Source organism: Ambystoma mexicanum, chromosome 10 (assembly GCF_040938575.1).
Source record: "Ambystoma mexicanum isolate Mex_15411 chromosome 10, UKY_AmexF1_1, whole genome shotgun sequence".
NCBI lineage: Eukaryota > Metazoa > Chordata > Amphibia > Caudata > Ambystomatidae > Ambystoma > Ambystoma mexicanum.
This window is the reverse complement of record NC_090932.1, coordinates 1025638804-1025660029: the sequence shown is the minus strand read 5'-3', so window position 1 is coordinate 1025660029 and position 21226 is coordinate 1025638804. Positions and strand designations below refer to the sequence as shown.

General features: G+C 45.9%; 1 protein-coding gene across 6 annotated transcripts in view; it reads right to left on the bottom strand.

Annotated features, from left to right (window-relative positions):
- The window catches only part of ABCC5 (ATP binding cassette subfamily C member 5), a 2124586-nt gene that overhangs the window by 436680 nt on the left and 1666680 nt on the right, over positions 1–21226 (bottom strand). For all 6 annotated transcript variants that reach the window (XM_069618835.1, XM_069618837.1, XM_069618838.1 and 3 more), the window contains one exon: positions 5644–5833. In XM_069618835.1, the coding sequence (XP_069474936.1) occupies positions 5644–5833 (190 nt within the window). The remainder of the gene's footprint in view (positions 1–5643; positions 5834–21226) is intronic.

Genomic DNA, 21226 nt, shown 5'->3' with positions numbered 1-21226 from the left:
ATACGCAGCCTGGCCTCTGGCACTAGAAATATACTTGAGACCCAAGAAGCAGAGAAAGGAAGCCGCTGGAAGTGTGGCGTGGTTCTGAAACAAATGCACCATCTGGGCTATGTTGCCGACTCTCTCCTCAAGGGGAAACGCCTACCCTGCCCGGGTGTCTAGGACTGCTCCGATGAACTGGAGCCGTTGAACTGGTGTCAAATGCGTCTTTTTCAAGTTGAGGGAGGAGCCCAGCCTTTGCAGTAGTAGGCAGGTGTCTTCCAGATAGACGAGACTCGCCCCGCCAACTTCCCTCGGATCAGCCAGTCGTCCAGGAACGGAAAAATACATGAATTACCACCATCAGCTTGTTGAAGAGCCTTGGCGCAGAGGTCAACCCAAAGGGAAGCACTTTGTACTGATAGTGCTTGTCTCCTACGAGGAACCTGAAGAACTTCCTGTGCTTTTGATGTATCGGCACATGGAAAGAAGCGCCCTGTGGGTTTGACACTAGCCAGTCCTGAAGTTTGGGAGCGTGGAGAATTTCTCTCAACATCACTATCCTGAATTTGTCCTTCCTCAGGAACTTGTTCAAGGCCCAGAGTTCCAGGATGGGATGGAGAACTCCTCCCTTCTTGGGCACCAGAAAATACCAGGAATACCAACCCAACCCTCTCTGATCAGGAGGTACCTCTTCCATCTCACCCTTCGATAATAGGGCTCCGAGTTCTTCCTGGAGCTCCTGTCCCGGTTAGATTGGGGTAGGGGGACGTCTGTCCGGAGGCCTCTTTAGAAATGGCAAACAATAACCCCACTGAATCAACTGCAGGGCCAGGCATCGCAGATTATTGCCTGCTACTGGGGCCAATTCCCTGCCAACCGTCCACCAACCAGCGCATCGTGGGAGGGGAAAATCAAAGCGGCTTAGAGGGCGCAAAGGTTCCCGCCACTGTTGCTGCTTGCTGGCCTCTAGAGGCCCCTCTGCCCCTTCCGGGACGCGAGAAGCACATCTGCCCTTGCCTGGCTTGTGGGAGCTGCACCTTGCTGCCATAGGGTACATAACGTCTATAGCCTCTGCACCTGGAGGTTAGGCTAATGATTTAGCAGCCAACTTGGATTCCTTACATTTCTCTAAGGATTTGTCTGCTTTCTGGCTGAAAAGCATGTCACCTTCGAAGGGCATGTCCAGCAGCCTGTTTTGAACATTCAGAGAGAAGCCAGACGTTTTTAGATAGGCTTGGCATCTCATCATTACCGCTGAACCCATTTCTCTACTACATCCAGGCCCGTTTGCAATGACTGCTTGGCTACATCCTTCCCATCCTCCACCAGCTGTAAAAAACCATCCCGCATGTCACCCTCAGGAACGTATTCAGCAGCATGTTCCACAGTCTTCAAGAAGCCAAAGGAGTACTTGGCGAATCCACATGCTATGTTAGTGGTTCTGAGCGCCATGCTGCCAGAGGTGAACACCTTTCTGGCCAATGCGTCAGATTTCTTTCCCTCTCTGTCCGTAGGCAGATTGGAAGTGAATGCTGCAGGTCTGATGGAAATAGTGGCAGCTTCTATAACCAACCCATATGGGGAAGGGTGTGTGGTAAGGGTCTCCTTTGCCGGCCTATACTTCCCTGCAAAATTGGCACTCACAGTGGGAATAGTACAAGGATGCTGCCATAAGGAAGCTAAAGGGTCCCCAATTGCTGGGTTGAATGTCATACGATGCTTAACTGTGAGACCCTCATCCAAAATGTCAGTGAGCTCCTACCGCCTTCAACCCAAGGGTTTCAACAACCCTTTGAACCATATCCCTGAACTTTATATTAGCATGAGTACAGTGCTTTCTCTCTTCTAACTTAAGGTTTGGGGAAGTATCCAGACCACTGGCGTCTTGTAGACCCTGAGCTAGGGCCAATAAATCGGCCTGGTTGTCGAAAAGAAATCAATTGCTAGCTCCCGTGTAAACGGAGTCGACTTGGTCATCAACGCCAAATATGGATTGCATTGAGTCAAAGAAACCCGATTTGAACATCGGCAAAAATCAACCATTGCCAACTGTCAGCGCTGAGGGCTTGAGGATAGGTTTCGAAGCCGAAGATTTCGATGCCAACGGTTCTTTTGGTGCCGAGGGACGCTCAGATACATGATGGGCATCGTGAGCCTTGGCCTTCTGGCCCACTGGCAACTTATGCCTAGTAGGCGTGACGCCCGAAGGCGTGTTCGACGTCAACACTGTCGACGGACCGGCTGCTTGGGTTCAGGAGCACCGAGCGCAGCTTTTGCCGCCAAAGCTTGCTGGCGGGGGCGTGGGGGGAAAAGCTGCACCTACAGCAGCTTGTTGCCTAAACATATAAAGTATTGAAGTCTTAAAGCTTTCCCATTCTTCCCGAGTAGTCGGCCCTGCTGAGGGCTTACCTCGATCTGACAACAAGCTGAACTCACTTTGATGACGGTGATGCCACTTCTTCTGTGAGGAAGACGATGAGGAATGGCTCCTTGAGTGGGACCGTTTCTTAGTCTTCTTGCAATGTCTTTCTTTCTCTGTGTCGGGAGTGGGCTCCTCTGTCTTGGCCTCCGAAGACCGAACGAGGGACCGTGCCGGAGATTTGGCGACTGGTCGGCCCAAAGCCAGTTTCTCAGTCCTCTCACGCAGGGACTTGGGCTGCATCTTTGCACATGACACGCAGTTCTCTGTGCCGTGACCAATACCTAGGCACCACAGACACACGTTGTGGGGGTCAGTTACTGATATTTTGGCCTCGCAATCAGGGCATCGCTTAAAGCCCGAAACCCTGTGAGATGACATTGCGTCAAGATTTTTGGAGAAAATGTAGAACTAGGTACAAAAATAGGTCAAGTAAAATCGAGTCATGTTCCCGATGCAGCGTGCAAGCACGTGAAAAAAAGTAACAGAAGCATGGGGCGTAGTGACGTGCTATATATATATATATATATATATATATATATATATATATATATATATATATATATATATATATATATATATACAGACGTCATTTCCGGAGCCGACCATCGAGAGCCGGACAAGACAGATCGACGGCTAAGTCAAGGTCCACTTATCCCCATGTAGAAAAGTTTACGCACAGCAGAGTTGGATGATGGATATCTATCATGATGAGGAATCTGCGGGAGAAAAGAAATCTATTGAAATGACATATACACTCATTTCCTCCCTCTGCATTTTAGGAAGAATGCCACCAGGTTAGTGAAAGACAGACAAGTTACACAAGAGGCTTGAGATGCAGTAAATAAATAAACAATAGCAAAATGGTGCACCTTAATGCACGCAAAAGTGGTAATAATAAGGTACTACCTACACCAACCTCTGGGCTTCACTATTTGTTGAAAAGTATCAATTAAAAAAATGAAAGGGGAAAAGGTTTCCCTGCACTATCATTGTTATGGGATGTAGTAGTGCTTTACAGTAAACTTACATGGAGGGTGTGATGATTCCAGGGAATTAGTCCCCTATCCCCAAAGGGGAGTCATCCCCTTTGAGACTAGGGAGGTAAACCTGCTAAGGTTAACACCCCTAGGAGTCAGGGGAAATGACATCCCACTGGGCGAACCTCCCTTCAGAGGGCAAGCAATCCCTAAACATGGATATGTGTTATTTTCACACGTCTAATGAAGATAATAGTTTTGTTGGTTATAGGTCAGTTAACCTGTGTAATAAATTACAACTTCCTAACCAAATGGGTGATATGGTTTCTGACTTTTTTAGGCACCGTCATCAACTCTGAACAGAGAACAGGAAATTAGCCCCCCTGCCCCCCCACATTGCATGGAATATAAAGACCAAATCCGCATTATACCTGCAGAGAATAGAAGCCAGCCGAACTACAGAGCAGAGAAGACCACCTTCTGGGAGGTGTGGTAAAGGGAAGCAAGCACATGCCTGGTGTGGCGAAGAGACCCGCGGCCAAGCCTCCAGAATGCTTGAAAATCTTGCCAGCATCAGGACCGGAAAAGCCCAGACTCCAAGAATCCCAGGCAAGGCGGGAGGGGGGGGGGGTTGGCGGGACACCTCAGAGGCGTTGATGGAGTGCCAATGTTTCAGATTGCGATAAATGTGTTCTGTTGCCTAGGTGGGCGTAGAGCACCATGGGTGCAATCAATGGCACCAAGCACTTTGGGGAAGTGCACCACCCCATAAAACTCCCGAACCACGGCCTGCCTTCCTGGCAGTGTTCTGGGCATGTGGATGTGCCTGCGGACTGAGGGGCAAGCAGTCATTATTGCCAACACCTGGTGTAGGCAGCGTGACTGCGTGGGCTGTGAAATGCCCCCAACTATGGCAGTGGTCTTCCTAAATGACCCAGTGGCCAAAAAATGCAGAACAGTGAGCACCTTTCGCAATGGGCTCAGTGCTTGGGAGCACAGGGTGGGTGATGTAAGGTCATCTTCCCACTCCGTGACCAGGTCTAAGATGATATGTGGTGGAAACCTATACCTAGCATAGACCTGGTCATCCGGCATCCCAAAAAGGCTGGTCCTTGGTAGAAAAATCCGGGCCCTGGCCATCCTCCTGAGGTGTCCCACGATCACTGCTGTGAGAAATGGTACATTCATCGTAGCTGTATACGTGCATTTGTTGATCGCACAGGTTTTTTATGCATTTGTTTGTGTGCGCGTTGACATTTACGCCAGCTATCGCGTGGCGTACCTGTTTCAGGATTTGCATTTATTTTTCCATGCACCAGCTAGCCCTGTTCAATTCCATGAATACGGTTATTTTGCGTCCACATTTTCGCTTGTTGTTCCCCATTCCACGTGTTGCGCCCCTTTTTAGGTGACTGCGCAGACCTGACCAGGCCTTAGCTTGGAGTTTCACGCTCGGCGTTCGTGGTGTCTCAGTTATGTGTTGGATTGGTGCGGATTCCTTGCAAGTCACAGGTAAGCCCTACGCTTTGTGTTCCATGAATCGACGAACCGGCCCGTGCACGCGATTTCACGCGCAAGTACCCGATTTTCACTGCAAAAATCATTTCATGAATCGGCGCCCATAGTGTTTACACAGAGGCCTATCCCACCCAGCTCTTTATGGCTGGGTTCTGCTGCCTCACCAGTCCTTTGAGCCTTGATATTCCTGTTCCATTTGTTCTTCCTCATGACCATGTGCAGGGATACATTCAAGTTCTTCTTACCCATACCTGTGAACCATCATCATTGACCTTTAGCATCTTTGACTTCATCACCAATGACTTGCACAGCACCAGCTCTATTCCCAAACCTCAGTCCTAAAGCTGCAGCACCTTTCTCTATACTAGTACTGACATAACAGAGTCCTAGCCTGCTGCTGCTGTGTTTATGCCGACTTTGACAAAGACTGATGTATCTGATTGTTGCCTGGACTAATTTAGCAGTTGCAAAAGCCTGGACAGAGCCTGAAGTCTGATTTTGGCAGGGCAGACAATAATCCAAGGTTGATAAAAACAAGTACCATAGTTGAAAGGGGCATGCAGTAGATTAAGTCAAGATGTGTGCAATATGTGTGCAAGTGTGCAATATTACATACTTATGTTTTGCTCATTTCATATAGTATCTATTGGGGCCGAGTGTTCTATGTCACAGGGTTATTCCAGAAGACTAGCCATAAAGCAGACTTAGAATATCACTTTCTGATCTTCTGAGTTTTTTCCTCACCTGATCCGGTCCGCCCCACGATGCCGATCTTCTCTTTGGGTTTGATTGTGAAGGACACTTTTTTCAGGACCAGTGGGAGATTCTCTCGGTACCTCATCTCTGCATTCTCGAAGACAATCTCCCCTTCCTGAGGCCAGTCTGGTGGCAGAGGCTTATTTTTAATTCGTGCCGGAGCTTCCAGAGCAAGAGTCTAGGTAGAGAAACATGCTTTTATTTAGTATAGACAAGCCTTTGGTAATGTAGTGTCAGAATAGAAACCTCAACATTTAGAATTGCATTATTCTGCCACCAGTTTTTCCTGTCATTTTACCACTGTAGATCAATTTAGCAGACTACGATGTTTCCTGCAGTCATACTTCAGCTCTGACTTAAAAAAATATATATTCTTTGTTATATATGGTTAAAAAACATTTCAACCTTTATAATAAAAAAATAAGTGATCACTGTAGTTTACAATATACACATTAATAAATAAGCATAATTAAAAAAACGATCAGAATAAGATACAATGTGAGTATTCAATATCAAACAAACATGTATATAAACTCTGTCAACATTTAAATATCAAATCCATATAAATGCATCCAAAAATCCCCAATCAATTGTAATAGTTCATAAATCCATTTTATTTCCAGGAATCAATGATATATGGTACATGGTTCTAAGATCTAGCGAGATCATTGCTTTTCAAATTATTAATAAAACCCCATTCTGCAATTGCTTTCGATGAAGATTCCAAACTCACCAATCTCTGCCACAGGCAATCATTACATGGCCACGGTAGTGGCCATGTAGTTATGGTTAAGTTGCTGTTTCCATAGGAAGAGCACTGTTTGGGCGGCTTATAACTTTTCTCCCCCTGGACGAATCCTCACCAAACTTTGCAAAAATAGTATATGGGCCACTCTGGATTTTTTTTCCAAAGTTTGGTGATATTGGTGCTGGAGCAAGAAGGTTATAGGGGGGGTCCCAAACCGTCTTTTTTTCCCATATATTGAATGGGGAAAAACTTTGTGCACGGCTACAGGCCAGACCGCTGCACAGATTTTCACGGAATTTGCAGCAGGGGCCAGGCCTTGGGCCCGAAAAGGTGCTTTTGTAAAATTGGTGACCTTCCGTGCAATACTTTTCTTTAAAATTACCAAAAAATTGCTGTCAAAACATTAGTGATATCTATGTCCGCTTCGCGGACACACTTCCCTGTTCGCTCCGTGTAGAAGGTTTCAATTGGCTAATCCGTGGCGTGCTGCACGTAAACAAGTTTCGCTTTCACCGATTGGTTCCGCCACAGCGTCCAGAGTGTCTCATTCTTTCGATACGCCCGCCATGTTCATTTCGTTTTCTGTTGTACGCGGACATCGCCGCAAACATACACTTATGGGACACTGTGTCGAAAGGTGAGTGTTATTCACACGTGGCAGCAGCAAGTCAAACAGTGGTTTATTCTTGTTGCAACAGTCATACCGTTAAGTGCAACTTGGAAGTCAATGTGCAACAAGGTCTTACAGCGTCTATGTAACAGGACATAAACAACAGTCCTGCAGTCAGATGCTGTCCTACATTTTCCAATCTGAGGCAGCCACCTGCACTGTTTCGTACACACAGCGCTTCTGCTCATGTATGGGAGTAACGTTCCTCATGAATGCCTGAAGATATGTTGTTGCAAAAAAGAGCATGTATTTCCATTCTGACTGAAGGTCACTAGGTTTCATTTTTGCAGTACACGCTTCGTATGGCCGCTGATGTCTCAAAACCCATAAGGGTCCCTTGTTTTTTGACCTTGAGGTACATGGAAGCACCAGAAAGAATGCAGGGAGTCACAGTCTGAACCACATACCCTTTGATAATGTTATTCTTCAAAAATCTTTGTACGCCACATGAAATATCATTTCCCAAAGATGGTTTGCAGCAAACAACCTACTCTCTGCCTGTAGCAGACGCAATGGAGCCAGTACACATAATGTAAGTTTCTTTTTGACGCCTGTACCGCAAACTGCCATTACCTTGTTAATTTCCCACACAAAAATGTTTACTTTTACTAATGAAATACAAGGTTTCTGTGCCGTTCTCGCCGTTAGAAAAATGGCTCCACATTTGCACTCATATCATTTTTAGGAGTTACAACTTTGATTTCTGCTGAGGTTGCCTACTGCTACCTGTTGTATATCCCCTTTGTCGCTTAGCTCCTACCATACAACAATATTAATATTACTATTGCCATACCACCCTTATGCAGATTGCATATTGGCACCGTCTGTAGGATGTCACTACATTTCCTTCCATTGAAATACGACATTTCTGTGCCTTTGCAATTTTTTACCCATTATGCAGATTGCACATTGTCGCCATTTGTATGGTCGTTCTACAATTCCCCCTCTAACATTACTATTTATTACAAATGTTATGTGTTGCACCTTTCCTTTTTGCAAAGGTTTCCTATTTATACATATTTTTTTTTCTTTTCTCTCAGCTATTTCCTTCCCTATTGCGATTGTCACGGCTTTCAACGTCCCAGTGATGGTTTCTTTAACCGTCAAATGCAACTTTTCGTTACCGGTTGTCTGTCCATCATTATTGAATGGGATGACTGCATTGGACCTCTATGCCAGTATGCAGCGGTCGCAATAAGAAGTAACATACCATCCTTTCTGGTGTCGTAGATCACAGCGATTGACGTCGTCTTGCAAATGAATGTGTGAGGAAATGACTACTGTGCCAACAACGCACAGTTTCCGTCTGGGTAAACAACAACGTGCCCAGTAACATTACCATTTTCAATAACCTACCATCCTTTCTGATGCCGTACATCACAGCGATTCATTTAGTTTTGCCAATGATTGTGAGAGGAGAACAACTACAGTGCCGACAACGCATTCTTTCTGTGTTCCAAAACAACGACGACACCATCAACATTACCAATTTCATTGTCCAGCACAGACACAAACTTTCAATTTCTATGCAAATGGGAATAAGGCGACGGTTTTGCACAGTGTATTGTGAAATAAAACTATGATACTAATTCTTACATGTTAGTGTTTTTTTTTTTTTTAAATGTGGTCTTGTACTTCAAAATGTGTCATGCTACCTTGTAGATCCCAGCATATTCATTACACATTTCCATACGCTGGCACGATACATTACTGAGAACGGTATTGCCTTTCACTTGGTTTGGGTACGCAAGGGTCAGACCCATCTAATATGCTTTCGTGCCGTCAGGCCAATTTCTGTCACCCAAATGCCCCAATGAGCAAGATTAGTTCAGGCTCCACACGCTATGTTGTCACATTTGCTATGTTTATAAAAGAGGAAAAATGAGGTAAGATGCACTACAAATGTATGCTGTAAAAAAATGTTTGTACAAAAATACATGCTTACTCCCTCCGACTGTACACATCTTCAAACCTTTCGACCTCTGACACTTACAAGATTATGTGTCTAAAGGTGAGTGGCAATGGTCTTCTTTCACTATTTCTGACGCAATTGCGCTTCACTTCAAAAACTTTGTTAGTATTTTGTCCAGACTTTAAAAAAACTACTGCATTGCCTTCTCTACGCACATTTTTGCAAACATTATGTACTGGAAGCTATAATGGAAAGCGAAAAAGGGTCTCTATGCAACACCCGCCTTCCCTTTCCATGGTGGCCATCTTGGAAAAGGATTACTTTTCTTCAAACAGGAACGCCGGAGCCCTTCCGGTTGAAGACAACAAATCCTCTTTTTGGCACCACGGCTTACTGCCATACAATCTCGCTTGCTAATGGCATTTTACCCCCATTTTTTGGGAAGGAATGGGGTTTGTTCATCCAGAGACTTTGGTATGCGCTCTTGCTTCTATTGTGCTGCACACTTGCCCTGTTGAGTGGTGCACGGGAAGTGCTGCAGTTACAAGTTAGTACAACAACATAAAATGTCCTTCCGCACTATCAACGACACACACATGTTATTGTGAACTGTGTATAAGTTTTCCAACATGTCACCATGCTGTGCGCCAGCATATGATAATGTAAAATATTTTGGCAGGTGGGCAGTGAAGACAAATGTTCCTTTACACTATGGTTATATGTCACAATTAGAATTCTGATAAATGCACTGTAAACATTTTGGTAAAGTAATGTTATCATTCACTTGCAGTACTGCACACCTATGGAAATCCATGAAAAACAGTTTGCCGAAGGGACATTATGGTTATGTTTTCCTTATAAAAACCTGCAAAATTGACTACAAAAAAACTTTGTTAAAGGGACGTTATGGTTAAGTTGCACTAATAAAAACCTATGCAATCAATAATATTTGAGATGTCATCTTTCATGTCCTGGGTGTTAGTGTTGGCAATGCATGTAAATGGTGCGAGTTTATGGTTGCTTAGCTTACCATAACTGGCGAATTTCAGGGGTTTTTCGCTTTTACTTGTAACCATAACATCCTTTTAACAACGTTTTTTTATTGAACTGCATAAGTTTTTATTAGTGCAACTTAACCATAACGTCCCTTTATTATGTATATAATTAAGATTAAAAACTATTTTTCTAAAAGGCAATAATCTAAAAAAAGTTAAGAGAAGGACAATGCAGCATCCAATGATTCCAAGATTCCCTTTCATTCACATGATTACAAAAGCGACAATGTGCTATTTCCTTAGGAATCTGGCCCCTCCGTTCTAAAATCTCTCGTATTGGTAGCAGATTGAAGAGAAACCTCAGTGAAGTGGTATGGGCAGTCATCAGGAAAACATTGTAAATAAGATGCTAGCATACCCACGTTTTTGTACTAATTCCTCAGATGGATCAGCGAGCTATAACCATGCTTTGCATCAATCATGGTACACCAATCTGCTCTAAATCAGGCAAATTTGCTGGCCTTAACACTAGGCCTTCCTTCATACAACCAAGCCCTGTAAAAGATCCATGCAATATGCCTGAAGTTGCTTCACAGTTTCCACCCTATTTAAATTCATTAAAACTTCAAGATCGCCATATAGGCACTTAGGAGGAGGATTAACCAGCTTTTGTAACAACAAAATGAGCTTCCAATTTGCCCTCACCGCTAAGGATTTCAGGCCAAGTTCATATCTCAACAATACAATCAGAACACAGGCTGGAAGCCTCAGTGCCCTCCACCAAATTATACCTATGTATACAGTTTCGCCAGCACCCAGGGTTGAATCATATCTACCCATTCAACAATTCCGGCACCACTTTACCCATCAGCGACAACCTACCATATTTATTACTTATCTTCCTCATTTGGCTGGCCAATGCAGTAGCTTTGTTCACAAGAAAGACCCATAGATTTGTTTTAATGGTTTACCGGATATCGTGAAATCCAAATAACGTTCTCTACAATGGACAGTCTTTCTTTGTTCACTAGTCAACTGAAACTATTAGGTTCTTTTACCTGCAGTAAATTGTACATTTTTTGTTTTGGCCGGATTGATTTGTAAACCATTGTCTGAAGCATATAAGGCAAATCCATCTACAACACGCTGGAATCCTATGCGGGTGCAATCAAAAAGTAGAAAGTCATCCGCACAGGAGATCCAGTTATATTAAACTCACCCTATTTTGGGGAAACAAAAGAGGCCATCACCACCACTTCATCCAGATCAGCCATAAAAAGATTAAAGAGGCAGGGTGCCAACAGAGCACACCCTCCCTCAGGCTGACCATTGTCTCAATTTTCCTAGATATGTGTCCTTTTCTGGTTAATTTTATATGTATGTTGGAGTTTTCATGCAATTGTATCAAAATCCTCAAGAGCCAGTCAGGAATATTCCATCTAACTCAGATCCACCAGATCTGACGTGACATCTATTGACACTGTAAACAGACTCATACTTTTTAGCCTAGGCAAGCTCTTGTAAAAAACAAACAAAAAACATTTAGGAAAGTGCCATGAATACAGCGAAACCCAGTTTGGTATTTTTTATAGATCCTCTTTTCAATGGTCCTTGATTCTAGATGTTTTAGGGCCAAGGACGCAAAGATCTTACTTTCAGCGTCCATTAGCATTATGGGTTCATAGTTCGTAGGATCTGTTAAGGAGCCTTTTTTATTGATCGGAATCACATATGAAGTGCTCCAAGACTGTGGAAAGCAGGCAGTTGCAAGGATCTGTTTAAAAATGCATCCAACACCAGAGCCCACACTTTCGGCGCCCTTTAAATAGCGAGTTTTGAGAGCATATACGGGACCATGGCTCTGACTTTCAAAACCCCACAAAAAGATGGCTTCTTCTGCAGAGATTATTTAGCACGTATCAGCCCTGCAGAGGTCAAGCAGGGGCACACCAGACAAGAACGCCGTCGTTGCAGCGATCGCTCTGGTAGAATGGGCTCTCAGACGGCCAGGCAGCAGTCGGTTTGCCTGGCCTTGGCGAGGACTTTCCTGCAGTCCGCAGGTAGATCATAACCACCGAACTCTAATGCTGCAGGAGCCAGGACTTCAGGTTCAGCGATCCTGGGTCGTGGTGCACGATTGCGTCTCCTTTCCTGGTGACAAGATCCATGACCACTTGTAGCTTGACTGGAGGGGACGCGGACATGCTGAGAAGGTCCGGTTACCAGATTTGCTTCAGCCACGGTGGCGCAACGAGGATCATCCTGCGCCGGCCTCGTCTGAGTTGACTGATGACTCATAGTAGCAGCTGCAAGGGAGGGAACGCATACATGAACATGCCTTCCCAGGGGAAGAAGAATGCGTCCCCCATGCTCCCCGGCTGGGGGAACCTGCTGGCGAACCTCCGGCACTTGGTGTTCATCGCCGTCACAAACAGATCGATCTGGGGACTGCCCCACCTGAGAAAGAGGTTGTCCACTTGATCCTGCCGAAGCTCCCACTCGTGACAAGAGCACTGCTCCCTGCTGAGGGAGTCAGTGGTGTTTTTGACTCCCGCCAGGTGAAAAGGAATGAGGAAAATCCCCTGGGCGACTGCCCAGTGCCACCATTCCTGCGCCTCGCTGGAAAGCGCCAGGGATCTGGTGCCCCCCTGCTTCTGAATGTAAAACATGTGGTGGTATTGTTCGTGAAGACCCTCACCCAAAACACAGCCTGTAGTTCCGGGATGTTGATGTGTAGCGCCTTCTCCTTCGGCAGCCATAGGCCTCTGGCGTGGAGACGCTCGGTGTGTGCTCCCCACCGCTCCACGGAAGCGTCCATCCTGACCATCTCCTGGTATGGGGGACTCTGGAAGTCTGTGCCCCTCGGCGATGGAGCGCCCGCCCACCACCTTTTCATTTGACGGAACTCCTCATCAAGCACGATCCTGTCCTTGAAGCTTACGGACACCTGGATCCAACGGGTGTCCAGGAATTCCTGGAGTGGTCGCATCCGTAACCTGCAGAGCCGGATCAGGTAGATGAACAAGTTACTTCTTACCTTGTAACGTTCTTTCGACGGGATGTTCCTTCGACGTATTCCTCATCTTAGATAGTTTCGATATCTCCTTCCAGCTCTGCTGGCCTCGGAAATTTTTTTTCTCTAGAGGGCGCTGCGCGTCGACGTCCTCCGAGTCGATGTCCCTCGACAGACGCCGTATCGACGTCGACGTCATCCTGCCTATAAAGGCTGCGCGCAGCGTCCGTTGCTCAGTTCCATTTTGTAGCCCACAATAATACTTTCTGGACTAACTAATCACCCTGAAGGAGCGTAAGCTGCAACAACAAGGGAAGTAGAACTGCGGGGATGGATGGGAGGGTCGATGAGGAATACGTCGGAGGAACATCCCGTCGAAAGAACATTACAAGGTAAGAAGTAACTTGTTCTTCGAAGGGATTGTGTCCTCCGACGTATTCCTCATCTTAGATAGGCTCCCAGAGCAGTATTCTATTATCGGAGGAGGGAGTACTGACTTCACGCTGTCTTCTATTGATGAATAGAATGCAGTACAGCCCTTCCAAACCTAGTCTCTTGACTGGAACTGGAAGAGGAATCCAGATTGTAAAAACGTGTAAAGGTATGGACAGACGACCATGTAGCGGCCGCACATATGTCTTTAACCGGCACGCCTCTTTTGAGGGCCGATGAAGCTGCAATACCTCTGGTCGAATGAGCCCTAAGGTTTTGAGGGGGCTCTTTCCCTGCCAGTTTATAACATTCCAGAATGGCTAGAATGATCCATCTGGAAATGGTCTGCTTAGTTATTGGTAACCCCAGCTTGTGACCTGTGTAACCTACAAACAGCTGGTCTGCCTGTCTTATCGTGGCTAGTCTACTAATGTAAAAACTTAAAGCCCTCCTAGGGTCTAGCCTGTGTAACCTCTCTTCCTCTTTCCCCGGGTGAGGAGGAGGATAGAAAGATGGTAGGGTAATCTTCTGAGTGATATGGAATTCAGAAACCACCTTTGGGAGGAAATTAGGCTTCACTTGCAGGACAACTTTGTCTTTGTGAAATATTGTATGAGGGGGTTTACAAGAAAGAGCTTGTAATTCGCTCACCCTTCTAGCAGATGTAAGTGCTATTAATAAAACAGTTTTAAGGGTAAGGAATCTTAACGAACAAGAATGTAGAGGTTCGAAAGGTGTACCCATCAGGAAAGTTAGTACTAAGTTTAAATCCCATAGGGGAACTTGGAATGGTCTTGGGGGATAAACATTGGTTAACCCCTTTAGAAACTGTATTACCAAGGGTAATTTGAAATAGGATGGTTCTTCCGCAGTACACTTAAAGATGGATAGCGCTGCGAGATAGCCCTTAATGGTGCCAACTTGAAGGCCTGAATTTGCCAAATATAGTACGAAGGACAAAACCATTGGTGTACCACATGAAAAAGGGTCGATATTCTGTTCTCTACACCAGCTGCAAAATCTGTTCCAACGGCAGCGGTATAAAGACTTTGTTGCTGGCCTCCTTGCCGAAAGCAACACCTCCATAACATCATCAGGGAGGTCCCAATCCTTGTACCCCAGCCTTTCAGAAGCCAAGCGTGAAGGTTGAGGGTTTTGATGTCTGGATGGAGAACCTGACCTCCCTTCTGTGAGAGTAGGTTCTCTCTGAGTGGAAGTCGAATTGGAGGGCAGATGGACAAGTCTAGAAGGTCCGGGTACCACGTTCTCCTGGCCCAATCCGGGGCAATTAGGATCATGGTTCGCCGGAATCTTCTCAACCTCCTGATCATTTGAGGAATGACAGGGACCGGTGGGAACGCGTACAGAAGCGGAAACTCCCAGTCCACTATGAACGCGTCTCCCAGAGCTCCTCTCGGGGGAAATTCCCTTGAGCAGAACAGGTCGCATTTCCTGTTTAGGCTGGTGGCGAACAGATCTACCTGAGGGGTTCCCCAAAGGGCGAAGATCTCTTGAAGGACTTCCTGAGCTAGCTCCCACTCTTGGGAGACTGTGTTCTGCCTGCTCAGAGCGTCCGCTGTCAAGTGCTTCTCTCCGGCTAGGTGAAATGCCGATAGAGAGATTCCTTCTTGGATTGCCCAAAACCAGAGCTGTATCGCCTCTCTGCACAGGGGTAGTGATCCTACGCCTCCTCTTTTGTTGAGGTAATGCATGCCCACCGTGTTGTCCGTCATTATCAGGACGTTCTTCCCTTGTACAGCTGGCAGGAACGCCTTCAGCGCAAGTCTGATGGCTCTCAGCTCTAACAGGTTGATGTGTAGTCTGGACTCCGATGGAGACCAACGACCGCTGATGGTCAAGTCGTTGGCGTGGGCTCCCCACCCCGTGAGTGCGGCATCCGTGACTACTGTTATCTCCGGCCAGGGTTGCCAAAACTGTTCTCCTTTCAGAATGTTCTCCTGACAGGCCCACCACTGAAGGTCTCGAGCCACCCTGCCGGGAACCTGAAGAAGATCTGTCATTCTCCCTGAGAATTGTGACCACTGAGTCCTCAGTGCCCACTGGAGGGATCTCATTCTCAGGCGAGCCTCTGGCACTAGGAAAATGCAGGATGCCATGAGGCCTAGCAACCTCAAAAAGTCGAAGGCTGGGAGACATTGGGCATGCTGGAACTTGGTAACCATCTGTAGAATATCTTGAGCCCTCACCTCTGGTGGCGAGGCTTTTCCCAGGGAAGTGTCCAGGATCGCTCCTATGAACTGGAGTCTCTGCGATGGTATCATTTGTGACTTCTTTAAATTGAGGGAGAAGCCCAGTCTGTGAAGGAAGTGGCACACGTGATTTAGCTGGATCTGAGCTTGTTCCGGAGAAACAGCTCTGATCAACCAATCGTCCAGGTAGGGGTAGACGTGAATCCCTTCCCTCCTTAGACTTGCAGCCACTACCGACATTAACTTGGTGAAGACCCTCGGGGCGGAGGTCAGCCCAAATGGCAGCACTCGAAATTGATAGTGAGAGTTGCCAATTGCGAACCTCAGGTATTTCCTGTGTTTGAGATGGATAGGCACATGGAAATAAGCGTCCTGAAGGTCCAGAGATACCAACCAGTCCTGGAACTGAAGGGCCTGGAGGATCTGAGAAAGAGTGACCATCTTGAATTTGTCTTTTCTGAGGAATTTGTTCAATTCTCGCAAGTCCAAGATGGGTCTCAGTCCTCCGTCTTTCTTTGGAATGAGAAAGTAAGGGGAGTACCAGCCCTTGTTCCTCTCCGCTACAGGTACCGGTTCTATGGCACCTTTCTCTAGCAGGTTCCAAATTTCCTGCAAGAGGAGCTGATCCCGGTGGATGACTCTGAGGTATACGTAGGAAAGGCAGGCAGTAACCTTGGGCAACTGTTTCCAATGCCCAAGCATCTGACGTGATAGCCTGCCATACCGCCAGATGTTGAGTCAACCTGCCTCCTACAGGTGTCCTGTGAGGGAAGTCCTCAGAGTGGTTTTGGGGCGGCTGATGCAGATGCCGATGGTAAAGAGGTCGGCCCTACAACCGGGCAGGAACTAATGGGCTGGAAAATCAAATGTATACTCATGGGGTGTTCCTGTCCTCTCTGATTTCGTGCTGCAGTATTTTAAAGCAGTATATTCCTTTAAACCTTTCACAGGCACCCATGGATTAGCGCTAAATCCTAATCAAGTGGTGATGAAACAACCATTAACAATGTTAGGTTTTTATATGGTAGCCTCTTTATTATTTGCGTGGCTAGTCTTCTAAGTTATATTCTTAAAACAAGAACGGTACAAATGTTCAAATAAAACAAGGTAGCACAGAGAAACACCATGGTTTTAACTTGACATGACTTGGTCAAAAACAGGTCGACTGCTGTGCATGTGTACAAAAGGTAAAGACAGCGATGAATAAAGCAAAGGATAAAACGTGTGCAATTCTTCTCTGGTCTATACAAACAATGTGCAGTGATTATTTGTGTTTGTTAGAATACAGCTGGAGGTGTACAAGATATTACTTCATACAGAACACCATTCCATAGGTTCAATGCTCTGACGTATTGTGTTCAGTTCCTGTTTTTTACAATACATTCAGGTAGCCCAGTGAAGTATGAAAAGCACAAAATACAAGCAATCAAATTTATGCATGTCGCAATGGTTAGAAACTCAGGATGTCAAGAGAGACTGGTCCATAATCAATCCGGCTGGCACCATATTGATTCTCAAATATTCACGTAGAAAGTGTCCGTGGACCTCCGTTGTAAAGCACCTCTTTTTTAGGTTAAGGAGGTCCTCACCCGTGGCTGAGGAGTCAAGGTGAGCTTGGGCTCCTTCCATATTGAATAGGCTGGGGCCCTGAATAATAAGCTCACCTTGACTCCTCAGCCACGGGTGAGGACCTCCTTAACCTAAAAAAGAGGTGCTTTAGAACGGAGGTCCACGGACACTTTCTACGTGAATATTTGAGAATCAATATGGTGCCAGCCGGATTGATTATGGACCAGTCTCTCTTGACATCCTGAGTTTCTAACCATTGCGACATGCATAAATTTGATTGCTTGTATTTTGTGCTTTTCATACTTCACTGGGCTACCTGAATGTATTGTAAAAAACAGGAACTGAACACAATACGTCAGAGCATTGAACCTATGGAATGGTGTTCTGTATGAAGTAATATCTTGTACACCTCCAGCTGTATTCTAACAAACACAAATAATCACTGCACATTGTTTGTATAGACCAGAGAAGAATTGCACACGTTTTATCCTTTGCTTTATTCATCGCTGTCTTTACCTTTTGTACACATGCACAGCAGTCGACCTGTTTTTGACCAAGTCATGTCAAGTTAAAACCATGGTGTTTCTCTGTACTACCTTGTTTTATTTGAACATTTGTACCGTTCTTGTTTTAAGAATATAACTTAGAAGACTAGCCACGCAAATAATAAAGAGGCTACCATATAAAAACCTAACATTGTTAATGGTTGTTTCATCACCACTTGATTAGGATTTAGCGCTAATCCATGGGTGCCTGTGAAAGGTTTAAAGGAATATACTGCTTTAAAATACTGCAGCACGAAATCAGAGAGGACAGGAACACCCCATGAGTATACATTTGATTTTCCAGCCCATTAGTTCCTGCCCGGTTGTAGGGCTGTCCCTCCAGTTACAGATATTCTAGATATAGCCCAGCTATAATAGGGACTGAACACACTCCGTGTTCTTTTCACTTCTATTTTCTCTTCAGATGGACACTTACTAAAGGATCGTTTCCTTCTAGTGATTGACCGCTTGCTCACCCAGCACTTGGGCCCTTACAGCCCAGATTTACTGACCTTACCCTCAACATGGAGCACATTTTAAGTTTTTCAGAAGAACAAATAAATGATATTATTCAGGGCCCCAGCCTATTCAATATGGAAGGAGCCCAAGCTCACCTTGACTCCTCAGCCACGGGTGAGGACCTCCTTAACCTAAAAAAGAGGTGCTTTAGAACGGAGGTCCACGGACACTTTCTACGTGAATATTTGAGAATCAATATGGTGCCAGCCGGATTGATTATGGACCAGTCTCTCTTGACATCCTGAGTTTCTAACCATTGCGACATGCATAAATTTGATTGCTTGTATTTTGTGCTTTTCATACTTCACTGGGCTACCTGAATGTATTGTAAAAAACAGGAACTGAACACAATACGTCAGAGCATTGAACCTATGGAATGGTGTTCTGTATGAAGTAATATCTTGTACACCTCCAGCTGTATTCTAACAAACACAAATAATCACTGCACATTGTTTGTATAGACCAGAGAAGAATTGCACACGTTTTATCCTTTGCTTTATTCATCGCTGTCTTTACCTTTTGTACACATGCACAGCAGTCGACCTGTTTTTGACCAAGTCATGTCAAGTTAAAACCATGGTGTTTCTCTGTGCTACCTTGTTTTATTTGAACATTTGTACCATTCTTGTTTTAAGAATATAACTTAGAAGACTAGCCACGCAAATAATAAAGAGGCTACCATATAAAAACCTAACATTGTTAATGGTTGTTTCATCACCACTTGATTAGGATTTAGCGCTAATCCATGGGTGCCTGTGAAAGGTTTAAAGGAATATACTGCTTTAAAATACTGCAGCACGAAATCAGAGAGGACAGGAACACCCCATGAGTATACAGATGGTAAAGAGGTACCTGCTGTTGCTGCGGCTTTTGAATATCTACCCCGTCCACCTCGGGTAGTTCTTCTTTGACCCCTTTGAGCCGGTCGTCCTCTACCTCTTCCGAATGCGGAGTAGAAGCGAAAGGACTTGCCCCTCGCAGAGGTTCCTGTGGGACGAAAAGGAGTCTGACGGATTGCAGCTCCTAGGGATTTTGCTGCTGCTTTTGAAGTTTGCAGTTTCTCTAAACTGTCATCCGCGTTTTTCCCGAACAAAGAAGAGCCATCGAATGGCATGTTCAAGAGTCTGGCTTGCACATCTGGGGCAAAACCAGACTTTCTCAACCAAGCGAATCTCCTGGTTGATGTACTTGCCGCCATTGCTCTGCTGATACTGTCAGCCGAATCAATGCCCGTCTGGAGGGATTCGCACATAGCGTCTTTACCGTCCTGTATAATATTCAGGAACGCATCCCTTTCTTCTCCCTCCGGGATGCAGACAGCCGCTGTATAGAAGCACACTCCCAAAGTGTATGGCTGAACCTAGCAAGGGTGCAAGTAGCATTAACAGATTTTAACGCCATGCTACATGCTGAAAAGACTTTCTTTACCATAGCATCATATTTTTTATCGTCCCTGTCCTATGGGACGGTAGGATAAGCCGCTTTGACATCGGTAGAGGATGCTGCCTGTACCACCAGACTTTCTAGGGATGGGTGTTTAGACAAAAACTCTGGGTCTGTAGAAGATACCCTTTACTTTGTAGACAGTTTTTTATTTACTGCTGGTACTACATCTGGGGTTTCCCAGTTTGTCATGATCTTTCTCTGAAGAGCTTTATGAAAAGGCACCACAGGATCCTCCTGTGGGCCTTTGTCAAGAATATCCGTGAGGTCATCTTGTTGGAAAGATTCTGAAGGTGCAGACCACCCCATGAACTCTGTGATCCTGGCCATTAAGGCTCTGTAGGGGGTTTCAGCATGCTCCCCTGGGTCTGGCTTAGCAAACTCCACCTCAGGGGAAGTGTCTAACCCACTTGCCTCATGTAAGGAATCATGAAGATCCTTTAACCTGCGCTCTTCAGAGGAAAATTCCTCTCTAATTGGGGTTACAGGTCCCTGTAACTCAAATGTTTCTTCCTGTTCAGACAATTCACCCTCTTCAAAAATTGAGGACATAGTTCTCAATTGTTCTGAACTCATAAAGGGAGTAAATCCCATTTCCAAGGCAGAGGGTGCCGAACTTGTCATTATCGGCCTCGAAAACGTCGATGTCGTCGACGCCGACGTCGAAGGCTTCGAGCGTGGCGTCGAAATCAAAGGCGGAGGCCTCGAAGACCTCGACAGAATTGGAATTCTACTCGACAATCTCGAAGCCATCGACGTCGAGGACCTGGGGATAGTCACTGGATGTGTCGTAACCGTGACTTTTCTTGGCGTCGACGCCGGTGTCGAAGCTGGCGTCGAGTCGACAGACCCGTGTGTCGAAGGTCCCTTCGACAACGGCGTCGAAGACATCGACCTCGACGGAACCCTCGTCGACGGCGTCGACGGAACCTTCGAGGAAGGTTTGGAGGTCATAGTCCTACTCGAGGGTTCGAGACGCGCTCGAGAGGTTTCCTTCGCCGGGTACTGCGACTCGCGGCGTTTTTGGCCTTCGGGTCTTTCGACCAGAGCATCGCTCTCGGCAGTCTTCGAGGGGGTCGAGGCCGCTTTCTCGAAGACGCTCATCATATTTTTTCGGAATTCCTCCCATTCAGCCCGGGAACTATGTTTCGTGGGGCAAGGGATTCTTTTTGGCGAAACAGAGGAAGAGGAAGACGGAGAAGGGGATCTTCGACGTCTCCTCTTCGAGTGCTTCGATCTCGAGGAGTGATGAGACCCACTCCGAGACCTGGAGCGCGAATGGTGACGAGGAGACGAATGTCTCGACTTCGTTGACGAAGAAGAAGCTTTAAAAGTCTTACCTTTCTCCAGCTTCCCCCTACGCTCCTTCAGGGCCTTAGCTGTCATGGACATACAGTCCTCGCATTCCGAACAATGGTGTTCAGCTCCCAAACACCACAGACAAACTCTGTGAGGATCGGTCATCGACATGTTTTTCCCACAATCTCGACATTTCTTGAAGCCGGATCGAGGAGT